The 17,051-nt window shown below is 42.6% G+C and overlaps 1 protein-coding gene across 2 annotated transcripts in view; it reads right to left on the bottom strand.

Moving 5' to 3' along the window:
* arfgef1 (ARF guanine nucleotide exchange factor 1) overlaps nucleotides 1-14,595 on the bottom strand; it is a 46,651-nt gene extending 32,056 nt beyond the window's left edge. The window contains exon 1 of one of the 2 annotated variants that reach the window (XM_087788944.1): nucleotides 14,247-14,595. In XM_087788944.1, coding sequence (XP_087645070.1) covers nucleotides 14,247-14,370 — 124 coding nt within the window. In that variant the 5' untranslated portion in view covers nucleotides 14,371-14,595. The remainder of the gene's footprint in view (nucleotides 1-14,246) is intronic. The other variant, XM_087788945.1, reaches the window with a different exon arrangement.
* Nucleotides 14,596-17,051: the final 2,456 nt, after the last annotated feature.

The raw sequence follows: 17,051 nt of genomic DNA on the forward strand, positions 1-17,051 counted from the left end.
CTCGCCGTGGACACTTCCGGAGATCGTCATCGTTTGGCTGAGTACCAATTTTCTTATCATTGAATATCAGTACAACCTGTTGTGCTCGCTTTTGGTTGTATTTTGATTTATTTCGGTGAACGGAAGCGTACTCGCTCCCTCTCCCGACATTGTACTCTATATTTATATATCATTGAATATAAGTACAACCTGTTGTGCTCGCTTTTGGTTGTATTGATTTATTTCGGTGAACGGAAGTGTATTCGCTCCCTCTCCCGACATTGTACTCTATATTTATATATCATTGAATATCAGTACAACCTGTTGTACTCGCTTTGGTTGTATTTTGATTTATTTCGGTGAACGGAAGTGTACTCGCTCCCTCTCCCGACATTGTACTCTATATTTATATATCATTGAATATAAGTACAACCTGTTGTACTCGCTTTTGGCTGTATTTTGATTATTTCGGTGAACGGAAGTGTACTCGCTCCCTCTCCCGACATCGTACTCTATATTTATATTCAATGAATACCAGTACAACCTGTTGTACTCACTTTGGTTGTACTTTTGATTTCTTGGTGACGGCAGTGTTTTCGCTCCCTCTCCCAACATTGTACACTAAATATTTATATATCATTGAATATAAGTACAACCTGTTGTACTCGCTTTTGGCTGTATTTTGATTATTTCGGTGAACGGAAGTGTACTCGCTCCCTCTCCCAACATCGTACTCTATATTTATATTCAATGAATACCAGTACAACCTGTTGTACTCACTTTGGTTGTACTTTGATTTCTTGGTGACGGCAGTGTTTTCGCTCCCTCTCCCAACATTGTACAATAAATATTTATATATCGGTACAACCTGTTGTAATCGCTTTTGGTTGTATTTTGATTTCTCTTGGTGACGGCAGTGTTTTCGCTCCCTCTCCCGACATTTATATTGCTGTTTTTTCAGCTACTGAAGTAGATTCTTTTATACTTGTTGGTGACGACTGCGTATTCGCTTCCTCTCCCAGCATCTGTGATACTTCTATCTCATATGTGTAACACTTGTTGGTGATGGCTGCGTGTTCGCTTCCTCTCCCAGCATCTGTGATACTTCTATCTCATATGTGTAACACTTGTTGGTGACGACTGCGTATTCGCTTCCTCTCCCAGCATCTGTGATATTTCTATCTCATATGTGTAACACTTGTTGGTGACGACTGCGTATTCGCTTCCTCTCCCAGCATCTGTGATACTTCTATCTCATATGTGTAACACTTGTTGGTGACGACTGCGTATTCGCTTCCTCTCCCAGCATCTGTGATACTTTTATCTCATATGTGTAACACTTGTTGGTGACGACTGCGTGTTCGCTTCCTCTCCCAGCATCCGTGATACTACTATCTCATATGTGTAACACTTGTTGGTGACGACTGCGTGTTCGCTTCCTCTCCCAGCATCTGTGATACTTCTATCTCATATGTGTAACACTTGTTGGTGACTACTGCGTATTCGCTTCCTCTCCCAGCATCTGTGATACTTCTATCTCATATGTGTAACACTTGTTGGTGACGACTGCGTATTCGCTTCCTCTCCCAGCATCTGTGATACTTCTATCTCATATGTGTGACACTCGTTGGTGAAGGCTGTTTTCGCTCCCGCTCCCAGCGTTTGTGATAATTCTATCTCATATGTGTAACACTCGTTGGTGAAGGCTGTGTTTTCGCTCCCGCTCCCAGCGTTTGTTGTTTTTTCTCTCTGTGGCCTTTTGCTCGTTGCTAACATGCTTGGCGGCCACTCTTGCTCAGTCTGTTGGCTTCCCTGCAGCCTGAGGATGGCCATGATATGTGTCCCTCATGCCTTGGTCTCGAGCATCTGAGGGAAGGTCTGTCAGAAGATCCCTGTATGAACTGCAGCTTCATGCCCGGGGAAAGAGTTGGGTGATCCTGCTCCTCCTCCAGCCATCTTGGTACCGGAGGAAGATGTAATCCCCATGGCAGCTTCAGCCACTGACTTCGCCGAATATGGAGAGGAGGTGGTGCCACGGCATGTAGCCTCCCACGTCTCCGTGGCAGGTTCCCGTATTTCAGCCCACAGTTCTACTGCTGGTTCTGAAGAAGGCTCAACGGGGCTGTCATTCGTACGGCCCTGGCTCGCCTGCAGTTAGATATACCGCAGGCTCAGCCAGCTTCGGCCAGTGCTCTTCAGGCGCGGATCAGCTCCCGCCAACTTTACTGTGCCTCCATCTGACGAATATTTGAGGGAGTTGCAGAGCCTTCTCTCGTGCAACTTCAGACGGCCGGAGCCGGGCAGCCAGGCAGCATGCACCCAAGTTTGGATTGGGCCGCATACCAGCGGTTGAGCAGACAAAAGCTGCTCTCCAAAGCCTATGAGGCAGCGGCACGAATGCGACACATAGGTAACTCTATGCCCCACCTGGTGCTTGCTTTATCAGCATCCCTACAGGAGACTCCACTGGATGCTTCGTCCATAATTTGCATAGGCATGCGGGAGAACCCTCCGCAGTGTTCCAGTGGAACCGGGGGGAACTCTTTGGACCTGCCGCGCTAGAGGCACTTGAGAGAACTGTCCAAGCCAGACAAACTCAACAGGTCCACAGCCTGCTCAGCAGTTGACCAATGGGTACAACTTCAGTTCCGACGCCGGCCCCCAACCGTTGGCCTGGTCAAGATGACCATCATACGCGACCCGGCAAAGCCCGAACCCTCAACCAGGAGGTGTCCGTCCTCCTGGACAAGGGTGCAATCGAGCAGATAGATCCCCTGTTACAACCAGGAGGGGTCTACTCGACTTACTTTCTGGTAACAAGAAAGATGGCGGACTCCGTCCTATCCTCAACTTGAGGGGACTCAACAAGTTCCTGAAGGTCTTGAAATTCCACATGCTCAGCCCTGCAGAGGTTCTGCGAGCTGTTTCCAGAGAGGAGTGGCTTAGTTAAGTAGACCTGAAGGACGCTTACTTCATGTGCCCATAGCACAACACCACAGACGGTCCCTGAGGTTCGCCTTTCAGGGACGTCATTTTCAGTTCAGGGTGCTCCCGTTCGGCCTCTCCCTTTCGCCGCGGGTTCCTTACCAGGGTTGTGATGGCAACCCTCTCGCCCCTGCAGTCGCAGGGCATGAAGATTCTGCCCTACCTAGACGATTGGCTTATCTGTGCTCTGTCCCGGTCTCTGGTGACCCTGGACACCACAAGCCTTCTTTCCCATGTGTCTCGACTAGCTCTCAGGGTCAACTCTTCAAGGAGTTCCCTAGTCTAGCAGAGCACATTTTTTCTCGGGATGACACTCGATACAGTCTCAACGGAAGCCTGCCCTTCACCACAGCGGGTGGACGACATCCTCCGCCTCCTTCCCTCTTCCGCAGGGGCATGTGGCTGCATTACGTGGAGTTTCTGCGACTCCTAGGCAAACTGACGGCTGCCGCCACCGTGGTCCCTTTGGGGCTGTTGTTGCTACGCCCCCTTCAGAGGTGGCTGAACAACTTTCACCTGGATGCCAGGTGGCACCGGCACAGGAGACTCAAGGTGTCACACCGTTGCCTCCTTGCCCTGGCTCCGTGGAGAGAGACCTTTCTCCTCCAAGGCGTGCAGATGGGTTCGGTTGCATTCCGTCGAGAGGCCATCACAACAGACGCCTCCCCTCAGGGTGGGGTGCAGTTTGGCAAACCATACAGCCCAGGGGCTGTGGTCTGCTCGAGATTGCTCGGAGCACATCAAATGTACTAGAGCTACGAGCTATGTATATGGCCCTGCAGTACTTTCTTCCCTTACCGAGAGGGCAACATGTGCTTGTGCGGTCATACATGTGTCGACCGTATCACATATAAACCACCAGGAGGGGCACCAGGTCTGCACAGCTGTTGCAAGCATCCCGGGACCTCCTACTGTGGGCGGCTCCACGCCTGGCCAGCCTGAGAGCAATGTTTTTGCCCGGGGACCAGAGTCAGGTCACAGACCTGCTCTCCCGAGGCAAGCCTCCATTGGAGTGGCGGCTTCATCCAGAGGTGGTGCTCAATATCTGGGACATCTTCGGCAGAGCACAGGTAGATCTGTTTGCCACAGAGCAGTCGACCCATTGCCCCCTCTGGTTCTCCCTGAAGAGGAAAGCAGTCCTCTGAGCCAGGATGCTCTTGCGCACGACTGGCCAGAAGGTCTCCTCTATGCTTTCCCTACAATCCCTCTGATATTCTTAACACTACAGGGGGTCCTCCATCAGGGTCACAGGCTGCTGTTGGTAGCCCCCTTCTGGCCAGGGAGAACATGGTTTCCACTGCTGCGCAGGCTCTGCCGCAGCTCACCATGGCGCCTCCCCGACAGGAAGGATCTCCTGTCTCAGCTAGAGGGCCAGATTTGGCGTCCCGACCCTCTTCACCTGCAACCTGGGTCTGGCCGCTGCAGGGCCCAACCCGCTTCTGACGCAGTGTTCAGATGCTGTCTGCGACACTATACTAAACGCCAGGGCGCCTTCTACACGGCCGCAGTATTCAAATAGATGGCAACTGTTAGCTGCATGGTGTTCAGACAGGGGTGAGGACCCTGTGCACTGTTCAGCCCCAAAGATTCTGGAGTTCCTCCAGTCACTATTGGACAGTGGCCGGTCTCCTGCTACACTGAGAGTATACGCGGCAGCCATTTCCTCTCGACATGTTCGGGTAGATGATAACACAGTGGGGTCCCACAGACTAGTGTCCCCCTTTCTAAAGGGCGCGTGGCGATTACGCCCCTCACGCACACAGCGTGCCCCAGCATGGGATTTGCACCTGGTGCTCGACGCTTTGTGTCTGCCTCCCTGTGAACCCCTGGCTCAGGCAGAGCTGAAGTGGGTTTCTGCTAAGACTGCTTTTCTCCTTGCCATTGCTTCAGTGAAGCGTATTGGGGAACTACATGCCCTGTCTGTGAGTGAGTCATGTCTGCGGTGGAGCTCAGACTGCTCAGGGGTTACCCTCTGGCCAAATATGGCTTTTCTCCCAAAGGTTCGGTCATTATCAAACCTCAACCGTCCCATTCAAGTGGCACAACTTATTCCCCCGGAAGGGGAAGACGCGTTTGGACTGTTGTGCCCTGTGCGGGCTCTAAGAACCTATGTAGCTGCAACCGCAAGTATAAGACGGTCGGACCAGCTCTTCATTTGCTATGGTGGCCCTAGGAAAGGCTGTGCTCTTTCCAAACAGCGACTGTCTCACTGGATCGTGGATGTGTTTACCCACGCATATAAAGGAAGTGGTCACCCCCTGCCATTCGGGGTGAGGTGCCACTCTCCCAGAGCGATGTCTATGTCATGGGCAGCCCTACGTGGGGTACCCCTAGGGGACATCTGTGAGGCAGCATCATGGGCCTCACCAAGCACTTTTTTCAGGTTCTATCGGGTGAACGTCGCCACTCCTCATCCATGAGGTGTGGTCCGGTTGCCCGACTCTGTTGCTTCCCCTCAATGAGGTGTATGTACTAGGATTCTTTGTGACCTTGTTGTTATGGGTCATCCAGTGCTTGAAGCACCGCCTCTGGCGGTCAGTAGGGACGAAATAGAACGAAAGTTACATATGTAACTACGGTTCTATGAGTCCCGGATGACCGCCAGAGCGTTCTGTCACTCAGAATCCTTGTGATTTCGCGAGAAGATTCTGCAGGAACAGATCCTCTGATGTCACCGGAAGATATACCCTTCCGGGTCATCAGGGGTCACAGGTGACTTTGTTGGTATTAAACTCGAACTGCGCATGCGCAAGATGCATACATTCAGTGCTTGAAGCACCGCCTCTGGCGGTCATCCGGGACTCATAGAACCGTAGTTACATATGTAACTTTCGTTTTAAACAGATATCAAGACATCAGCAGACACAAAAACCCTACATTTCAAATCTATAATATGCCGCCTACCCACATGATCACCTCCGTGCAGTTAAAATGTTGGACCGGTTATGATGTAACGTTGACTGATTTTATTTCCATTTTCAAGCAGTCAAGGCTCATCGCTTGCTTGCGTTACAATTGTAAAATACGTGTTTACGGAGGCTTTTGTATCTACAGTAATGTCAATTGAACACAGCAAGATGTTGACACTCACACTGAACATGCACAGACATAGGAGAGACAGATTGCAGACACATCGGAAATTCTCAAGTGAGCTCTAAGCATCATCAATTAAGACCCAGCATTGCCCGTACACAGCTGTGCCATTGGCAGGAGAGCGAGGAATAAACACTTAACTCTCAGGAGAAACACGATTCTCTGCCACGAGACAAGAAGCACAGAGACGGTACGATATGAGTTACAACTCGAAAACATGGACATCAACTAAAGTGCAGAGTCATCTTATATATTGGACCAAAGTCAGGCAGACAGAGAAATATACTTCATTATTATTAAGCAGCTCCATCCCCTTACTTAGATCTGATACCTTGCTTATATTGCAACAGAGATTATGATTAAGCATTAAATAAACCTCTCCTGACAAGATGCCAGAGGTTTGTTCTCTGACTCACTTTTCATTACATGAGCAAACATCTCTAGTAAGTGAAAGGCCGGTCCACCTCCAACAAATGTATTCTATTTCAGAAAGTGCCGCTGCAGGCCATTGTTTGTGGATCGTGAGCTTATTCCAGCCGTGTCAGGAAAGATTTAGACTTTTTGTGAAGTGATGCCATGACACAACAGGGTTTCAGAACCCTTGATTACAAAAAGATCATGGGACTTAAGTTATAGATATCTTGAATTATTACTGTTCTTGAATATAGAAAGGCAAGTGTGATCCACTTAAAACAGAATGAAAAACATCATATTATTAAATTTATACATAAAGTAAATGGAGTATGAACGATTAGAGATGATCGCAATTGTTTGAAAAACATGTTGCAAAAATAATGTGAACAACTGTGATTCTATAAGATAGAAAGTCAAGCTTTCGTACTTTTTTAAAATAATGGCATATTGCAACAGCACAACCAGAAGCCACTTACCAGACTAAGATATGCACTTTTTCAATCTTACCTTCTTCTTTTTTTGATACCTTAATGAGCTAAATATTTACCTGTTCATTGAAAATAGAGAAAATAGTTTAATTCAACGTGACTGAAATATAAAATAAATATGAGAGTACAGCCATATCTGAGGGCGTGTCCAACAACCAAAGCACATACAACCCAAAGGCAGCTCAAACCACCAAAGTGTCAGAGAGAGATCACACCCCTGACATTTCACTTGTCCAGGCGGGAAGCAAAGGTTGCTTAGATGTAATTACATTGGGGGGGAGTGAGAAAGAAACACAGCTGGGGTTGTCTGCTTCAGAATGCCTTTTATCATTGTGTCTGATCAACCAAGCCAGTTATCTGGTGGTTACACAAGTATAATCAGCAGTTTCACTCCAGTGGTTCTTGTTTTAAGCCAACATTTCCCAGAGCACTGCACCAGACCTTGTTTAATCAGAAGTTGGCTTTGTTATCGAAATGATCCACCTCATAATTCCACTGCTCTGACACTCGGTGCATGCAGTCCTAGACACTTTCTTGTCAGAAATATCATGGAAGTGTTGAAGCACGCAGAAAGGAGCTAGACAGTATTAAGCCGACGGCGTTCAACTCCATGCAGTGGAAGAGCTCAAATATTTTATTTTTCTCACAGTTGACGGAAGAGTGGTCACATCTTCTGTGACGATCGTACCTACGCAAAGTCATGACACACAATAAAAACAAACGGTGTGTAACCACGATGGTGAGTTGGCCTAGATAAGGAAGATTAATTATCGGGTTTCGTGCCACTGACCCAGCACTTTCTTGACTGACACATTACGGAATTAGCCGTGGTGAATATTTTAAGGACGGAGTATTTTTAGATACTTTGGTTTTTAAAAGTATAGTTTTCTTGCCAAAGGGCCTCACTTTCGCTCACAGGATATCAGCCATGCATTATTGGCTCGGCTCCCTCATTCCTTTGATGAATACAGATGAGCGATCAATACAAGGAGGATGATACAGATAAAAACAAGCACCACAAGATGAAACTGAGACAGAGAGCCCAAGAGAGCGAGGGAGCGAGTTTCACTGCGTTTGCCTCATCTGTTTCCAGAATAATTAATTTATAGCCCGTCCTACAACCAAAGGAGGCATCAGTTGAGGAAAACAATGCATAATGTATGAACCATCAGGGCAGGGAAATAAAGAAAAAAGAGGGAGTAAACAAAGATATCTTTTTTGACAAAATTTAAGTCAATTAATACATGTTGATAAAAGCTTGAAAACTGGCCATGATGGGTAAACTCTTTCAAGCTGATACTAACTCCCTTCCTTTAAATGGCCTCAAAATAACCTCTTTTGCTTATTTATTTAAAATGTTTACATAAGATACATAATAGGCAGACCATGCTCAGTTTGGAACATAAATAAATCATGTCTTAAAGGGGAACTAATGTGAAAACCCAACTGTTTCAAATGTTGTATCTTCCACTCCAAGATGCAGTAAGTCCCTCATCATGACCATGTTTTGAACCTACAGCAAATCTCAGCGAACAAGAGGTTACCAGAGTGGAGTCTTTTATGACGTAATAATGGCTTCACTCCTCCTCCAGCCAGCTGTGACACCTGCTTTTTTTTATACCCATGGAGGTGGAGAATTTTGTACAAAAGAATGCACGCGCAGGAGTGAGTACTGTAGAGGAGGTCCGGGGTTTAGACAAGGAAAACGATGCAATATTTCCCTTTCGTTTATTTCCGCATTTCGGTGCCGGAAAAAAACCCGCTGAAAGCTGAGACGAGAAGAAAAGTATTTACAATATGTTTCTTTAGCAAAGAGGATTGAAAGACATGAACTGCTGACTGGATCAGTCGCGTTTAAGTAGTGCTCATAAGTTAGTCTTACTTCCGTGTATATACTGAAGTAGGCGCCGGCAAGACGCGTCGCCATAGCAACCGAGCATAGCAAGCTGCGCCGCACAGCTCCAGACAGACAGAGGTGTAAACGACAACAAGACATAGAAGTACAAATTGACAACTTTACAGAATGTGACACTGATTGGTCGAAGTGTGTATTTAAGGTCGTGCCAAATGCTTGATTTATACAATATTTTCGATACATCGTGCAGCCCTTAAACAGACACATACTGATGACAAAAATAGAGTCCAAGATCAATATAAGATTCACTCAAATCAACACATGGAACTCTTATTCTAATGTGAATTATCCAAGAGTCCCAGAAAAGGTATATCAAAACAAATTGTAATCAAAAAAACGAATTTGCTTCTGCCATGAGGCCCTTTTATATCTATAGCACCTTACTACGAAAAACAGGACATATGTACAGTCTACATATTGATTTTACATCAAAACATTCATTCAAAAGCTAGAAAATATATGAGGAGTTGTGATGCTGGTTCACAGTATTCAATTTTACATATTTTTTAATAATTTAACTTATCTCAATAAATTATTAAGCTTCATTTACAGTTTAATTTGAATAACTGCGGTTAAAGCATGATGAACTATCAAAGTGATGATCCGCACAAATAAACAACATTTCAATTATAAATGAGCATTTAGGATGTTGCGATCACAAGTCTTCGTCTGCCATCTGCATTACTATGATGGCTCTTATTGTTATTGCAGTCAAACTGGTTTGTAAGTGGATGAACATTTGTCCTTTTTCCTTTCACACTCAAAGTTTCCTGTCAACAAGCAAATGCTTAAAAAAAAAGAAAAAAAAAGGGGAAGCCAAAAATGAATCAGTTCATCCCATGATACCATTTCTAAAACTGTATTATTCCGAATCAAGACCAATGCTAAATGGAATATTATTGTCTTCTGCGGTTCATTTAAGAGTGGTATGAGTGATGTCTCATCGAGTGTTCCTGTAGCAAGTTGGCCAACTCTCTTGTAAGGCCAAGTGGATTCATGTCCATTGTCTGTCCTCTCTCTTAATGTCCAAACCTCTAGGTCAGGTCTACCTGACCTTATCTGAAGTTTCACTGTCAGAGTTGTACCTCGGTTATCTTCATTTCTGAATGTGTCTTTTTCTCTTAAAAAAGAATTGAACCTAGAAACTTCAAATGCTAAATAGAACTTTGTCATCCAAACACTGCACAAAACATAAATAGCTTATTTTTAAAGGAAATCCGACACGTGTCCTTTCAAAACTTGCCTCATTGGAAGTCATCTAGCGTTTTGTGTTTTCTTCATCACTGCTTCGATCACTTGATAGTGCTATATCTACTATGCATTCAATACAAACACTTATTTTGAGATTTTGAGCATTTTTGTGTGATTCCTAAAATTGAGCCTAGAATGAAACAGTCTGGTATACATGCACACATACAAATGATTCTATTCATCATCATTATTAATGAATTATTTATTGTTATTGTTGGAGAGAGGGTGCCCTTAATTAGACAAAATATCATAGAGCGTGCTGCATATCAAAGGGAAGCGTGAGGTGGTTAAAGTGCAGCGAGTGTTCAATAGCAATAATGATCAGAGGTACGATTGCCTCAGTGGCTCTCTGCTACTTTGCAAACCAGATCATGTGTGCAGGGTGTGGCTCCGAATAGAGAACAGTAGGTTTGAAAATGACCCCGTCTCTGTTTCATGGCCAGCAGTTGCATTGTAATTTCATATTTAGAAAGTTTAATGTCACACTCAATGATTACATTGATAGGAAGGTCGAGAACAGCTAAATCATTTTAAATGGCTTCTCCGTGTCTTTGTGGGCAAAATATGAAGTAGTTTTATAAAATAAATTACATTATAACGATCACCAAGGACATAACCAATATACATCACCTCTTTTTGTGAGGGACAAAACTGGATTATGGAACAGGTTTTCGACATTGTGGCGCTAAAATTAAAAAAAAACTAATTCTGCATTAACCATTTATACAATTTATAACAACCAAGTTGTCACCCTTAGTCTCAGCCTTTATCTTAGTATAGCTACCGACTTAGGGTGGTGGTAAATATTGAAATGGCGATATATCACGGTATTCATTAACCACATAACTGTATCGATATTCAACAGCATTGTATCATTTGTTTTCCTTCTCCCATTTTTGGATTGCAAATCAGATTTTATGTGTAACCATCTTTTTTTATGGTTTCTAGTTCAATAATGTGTGTGTGTGTGTATGTATGTAATAATGTGTAAAATTGTATTTTTTTTACAATTAACATGCAAATATAAATAAAGCAAAATGCATATTGGAATCCTGCAAGATGACTGAGGAGGGGGGGATACAGGTGACTCAATCAGCTTTTAAAGTTGAGGTTTCTACTTGTTTTTGTTGTAAAAAATTAAAGCAAATGACGATGTTGTCACCCGACAATACTCAACAAATATTTCCTTGTTCCTACAGTATCGCAATATATCGTATTGTTACCCCTGTATCGTTATACGTATCATATCGCAAGAGTCATGCAAATACACAAACACTACTACTGACTTCTGCTTATATAAAGAATGAATGTGTTTTTATCTTTGTGGCTCGTTGCAAACATACAGTACATAGTATTTCTAACCCAGTGGTCGAACAGAACTTCCACAAATGAAGGACAACACATAATGATCGTGTGTTTAATATTCCAAGATCTGCATGTATACTTCTCATGTGAACATTTCCAGACGTGAAAACTGTTTTTTAAGGCAACTAAATAAGATCGTTGACATTTTTTATCAGCCAAAAGAAAGGTCAGGAAAATAAGATGGATGTTCCGAGTCAGGCTGAAGAAGTCAAGCTCAAATCTACTCAGGTGTATTGAGGGAAAAATAATGTCTTGGGTTTGTACATGGTTGACAGGGAGTTGGTGAGGCAGGAAAGAAGCCACGCGCTCTGAGATGTCTCAGGAGAAAGAGGGAATTATGTAAGTCATTTTTTATTCTGGGTCACACAGTGGTGTTTGATAGTCGTTAGCACTGAAATGCTGCACACTCTTCTGGTTTCTCTTTAATTTATGACTGAAGAAAAATCTGGATAGATTCACCATTTTAATTTTATGGTATACTTCTAGATGCATTCATGTTGGTATGTACACTTGTGTTATATATGAGCTATTTCTGTGTCCATTAAAAAACCTGGAAAATCATCTCAGGCCTGGATGGAAAACTATAATTCAACCTAATCATATTGCCGCTTCCTCATGAGACCCCTATATCTTAAAGCTCACATTTCTCAACACTTATAAACAATTTAGCTTAAAGGTTAAACACCGATAAAACATATAAGAGCTACATCAGTACTCCACACCTCCCCTTATCATATGATCGACTTCATCAAATACAATTGTGGTGAAGGTGGGTAATATTTGAGTCATTGCATTGACTGGATTGTGACTCAATTTCATGCCTACACAAGCAGCGCTGCATATTCACCCTTAAAGGTCACTGTGAAAGCTTGCATCTCGAAAACCTGTGGATGAAGACGGTTGCTGCTGGAACAGGTAGGTTGTTGGCTGCGATACAATACACTCTCATTGTTTCCTCCTCAGGTCTCATATTACTCTCACGAGAGAACCATAGTTGTTCCACAACACAAGCAGAGACAACCTTGTGGTCTGAAAAACAACCTGACAAAACAACATTTTTACTACAACTTATAGCAAATTAAAACAAGTTGCTAACAGTTGTTTACATTTGTCACATGTTTCCTTTCGGATGTAAACCCCAAATCCACGCCAACCAATTTGTTTTTGCTTTTATGTTTCATCCCTTATCTATCTAGTTTAGACCGATTGTAGAAAAGATGCATGTTTTCTTATTTAATGCGCTTTTAAATAATGCCAGTGGTTACCTTGGTACTTTTCCATATGCAATGGATAAAAAAAGAAGGTTTTTCTGCTGGAATTTAACAACCTGGTAAAAGCTGGGGTTGTTTAAATAGGTGCCACATAAAAAAATAAATTAGTAATGATATATTTATGTTAAATGATTATGCCACGCCACTATATTAAAGTTTACATTAAGCAGACATGTAGGCTATTGTAATGGGCTTGGAGTAATGTCATTTCAGTTTGCTTCTAAAAGGAAAAGAAAAGTAACTTATCTGAATAAGCACAACAATATTTGTTGAATTTTTTCTTTTAGTCAATGAAATTACAGATAAATCAGCAACAGATACATTGCGTCTATAATCTATCGACCGGATTAACTTTTAAATATATTTGAAACCCAATTGTTGAATTCCTATAACTATTTACATATTAATTTCTTAACTTTTTACACAATATGTGCTGCTGCATCGATTCGTTGAGCGTTTGTTTACCTTTAAGGTAACCTTAAGCAAACAAAAGAACGTCATCTTGATATTATAAAACGAATGAAATGTATAATGCACATGACAATTCTCAATCGTATAATTCTGTGCGCTTAAAGTATACCTTTATTATATATACACATTGGTGTAAAATAATATAAAGTGCGTTTAGCTCATGTGTTCGATTCACCTGCTATCAAAGAACTTTATAAAGTTGCTATGGTTAATCTCAAGGGTCTCCGGACGCGACCCTACCAGTTTTTCAGAATAATAGCATGCGGTGACGCAATAATAACTCAACGGGCTTAGTTCGCTATAATGCTTTTATTAATGAATTCTGTCACACAAAAATTCGTACTAAAACATTTCCCTATTTGTTTTCGATCCATTCGGAAACAAGCTTCCTATAACCCATAAGCTTTTGTTTGGCAAACAATCCGGAAGTTACTATTAATCACAGTAGCTTTGTGCAGCTAGCATGATGCTGACAGCTGTCATGTCACCTTTTAGTCTTATACATGTAGTTTATATACAACTGTTGGTTAAAAATAGTGATGGTGATAAATAAAACACTGATAAATTAAAGGTTTATTCATTTTTTGTGTGAACATGTCACCTAGTAATCCGCTCAGAGAGACCAGGAAGAGACGTGTGTTCATGCTAGTACAACAAACATGACTAAAGGCAGGTGCAGGAAAAAATGTCCGGTTGTGTCCGGTGTTGAAGACACAAGATGTAGGCGTTAACAAGTTTGTCCGGTGCCTGGCCCTGGCCTCACATCATCTCTATCGCAGACACCCAACCCCTGCTGCACCATTTCCGCGTTGACCGTTGCCACGTCAATGAAACACCACGGCTTTAAAACAAAAAAACAAGTGATAACACGTCTTGAAAAATGGCGTTAGAAACAGACGTCGCACCGTGAGTGACCGTGGTGTGTTGTCGCCGGACTTAATAAGTGACTGAGTGACGTGACGTGTCTTTTAATCGCCCGACTGCAGAGAATGACCAGAAAACAAGTCAACTTACCCAGCGCCACCTCGCAGGCTTTACGAAGTTGCGAGTGGTGAGCCTTCTTCACCTCCTTGTCGGCCAGGATCTTCTCCAGCGCGCGCGTCAGGAACATGTTTTTCGTCTTTTTGCCCTCAAACATGTCGCACCGGAACCAAGGGTGTTTCGCGAGGAGTGCCTGGTCCCGACGGGGGTGGTGGAGGGTGAGGGTGGTGAGGCGACGAGAATCGATGTATTCCTTGACGAATCTCGATGTCAGACGAACATAAATAAACACAGAAGGTGGAGTAAATCCCCGAAGATGTCCATTAACGACCTGCCTCCTGCGCCATGTTGGAGAGAGGAAGCGACGTCACGTTAGGCTGGCGAGCGGCCGCAGAGTGAGGCAGCAGGAGGAGAGAATATAGTCCCGTGATACTTACTCTTTTCTGGGGGAACTCGCTGGAAAACAATTACCTTTAAATCGTGGAGGGTTTTTTTGACTCTTAAAAAAGAATGTCTTTGTAGCTTAAATAACCAGCGAATTCACTTCTCGGATTATGACGTAGCTTAAGCAATATTCTTTCAGATAAAATCGATATTAAAAGGATGACAACTATATTTAAATTTAAAAAGTGTATTATACGATCAAATTAAAGTTTAAAATAAATATTCAAATTGTTTTTAATATCATATGCTTAAAATGTCTAAACAAGTTACTTAAATACGATATACAATAGCCTTTTAAATGTGTTATTATTATTACACTATCAATTTTATATGAAGAATAATCTCATTCCACTTGCTTCGATTTAGAACATTTGTATATTTATTATTATTATTATTATTATTATTATTACTGTTATTATTATTTATTATTACTTATTATCTCGTTTTTATTTGTTCAGGCTTTTCCTTGATTTTCTGGAACTCCTGTTGTGTTATCAGTTTTATCTTGCCCTTTAAAGTATATACTTTATTAAATATTGTTTTGATTGTTTAAGCGCTTTGTGACCCTGGTCTGGAAAAGCGCTATAACAATTTAAATAAATAAAAATGACTTACTTACTTACTGTACTTTCTAGCCACTGAGACCGATGATGAATTCTAATAACAAAGCCAAGTTAAACATCACTTTTATTTGTACCTTTCCTTTCTTTTACAAACATTACATTACATTAGAGTGTACACACCTCAACAGATCTATAAAGTGTTAGTGTAAAGGTAGAAACATAATAAAAGTTAAGTGGCTGCGTGATACTAAATGTCACCATTAGAAACAAACTTTTAATCGACTCACGGGTATCTCTAAAAATGTAATCAAGCCATGATAGAATAAAATTCAAGCGAACACGACTTTACCACATTAATGACTTTCGTCCTATAAGACATTCCATCAGTGAAACGATCCAACGATTACAGGAGCTCTAATAATGCAACACTGCTCATGGCTTTATGTTCTGTGCATCTTTGTGCAGAGCTTTTATAGACTCACTCGTCTCCCCTGGAAGTGTCGTCGTCATGGGTTATAGAGATGAATCGGGTACCGCAGCCTTAATTGTTCTTTTCCTGTATCCTTGTTTTCAATCGGACGACACAGCAGTATTTTAAAGATGCGATAATCCATTTAAGTCAGGGTCAGCCTTGCGGTACACGACTAAATATACGAGGAGAAAACTGCATATAAGCAACAAGACTGAGTCTATATTGATAACGTGCCCATAAATATGTATTCATCACCTAAAAATAAGTGTCAAAATTGGACCATCACGAAGAATTCTATCGTCCTCTTGTGTTAATGGCACCTGTTTATACTATGTATATGAGCACCTGTTCACAACATATACCAGTCTTGCTGCAACCTCTCCAACATGGTCAAAGAGCTTTGTGAGGACATCTTCAAACGTGACCCCAAACCCACCTCCCGGGCCACGAAGCGGTGGTTATGTAGAAAGCAGTTTGAGGTTCTGGAGTGACATAGCTATTTTCCTGACTTCAATCTCATCAGTGGAAGGAGTTGAAAGTCTGGTTGCTCAGCAGGTCCCAAAACATCAAAGCTCTTGAGAAGATTGACGAGGAAGAAGGAGCCAAAATACTAGTTACAGTGAGTGCAACTCTGGAGAAGACCTACAGGAAGCATTTAACCTCTGTCATGACTTTACAAAGCATTGTGGGTAACTTTTGTTATTGATCAAATGCTGGTTTTCTGCACCATTGTACAAATGGATTCTTTGAAAATCATTCAATGTGATTTCCTGTATTTTTGACATTCTGTCAAAGACTAACTTTGATGGACATTACAGACCTCCCTCATCTTTTTAACGCTTGGGTTAGCTCTGGGTCAAGGTGACCCGGTTGCCTGAAAACACTGGGTGTGGTATCCCTTGTGTGGTCTCTGGGTCAAGGTGAACGACCTCGCTGGCTTCCATAAATACATGTGCAGTGGAGGAGGTTGTTCACCTTGACCCAGAGACAACGCAAGGGATACCTCAAACACATTTTTGTTTTTTAGGGCCTCCGGATCATCCTGACCCAGAGACATCACAAGGGCAAAGTGGGACAAATGCAGAATCCGTGGCTGCCAAATGAATATAAACGTTATATATAATATAAATGTTTTCTGATTCTGATATAATATATATATATGTATTATCTACTTCAGAAGGAATGAAGGCAGTGTGTTGCTCTGCGTGGGAAAGGTTGCGACCACATATGTAGCCATTAATTGGGGTCACTCGGGTCACACACACATACATATAGATCATTATTTTTGTGGACTGAGGAAGGAATTTGAACGAAGGGTTACAAAAGCACTAACAGATTTCACGTGACAAGAACCCAAAT

The sequence above is a fragment of the Callionymus lyra genome, chromosome 4 (genome assembly GCF_982586985.1).
Source record: "Callionymus lyra chromosome 4, fCalLyr1.hap1.1, whole genome shotgun sequence".
In the NCBI taxonomy this organism is placed as follows: domain Eukaryota; kingdom Metazoa; phylum Chordata; class Actinopteri; order Syngnathiformes; family Callionymidae; genus Callionymus; species Callionymus lyra.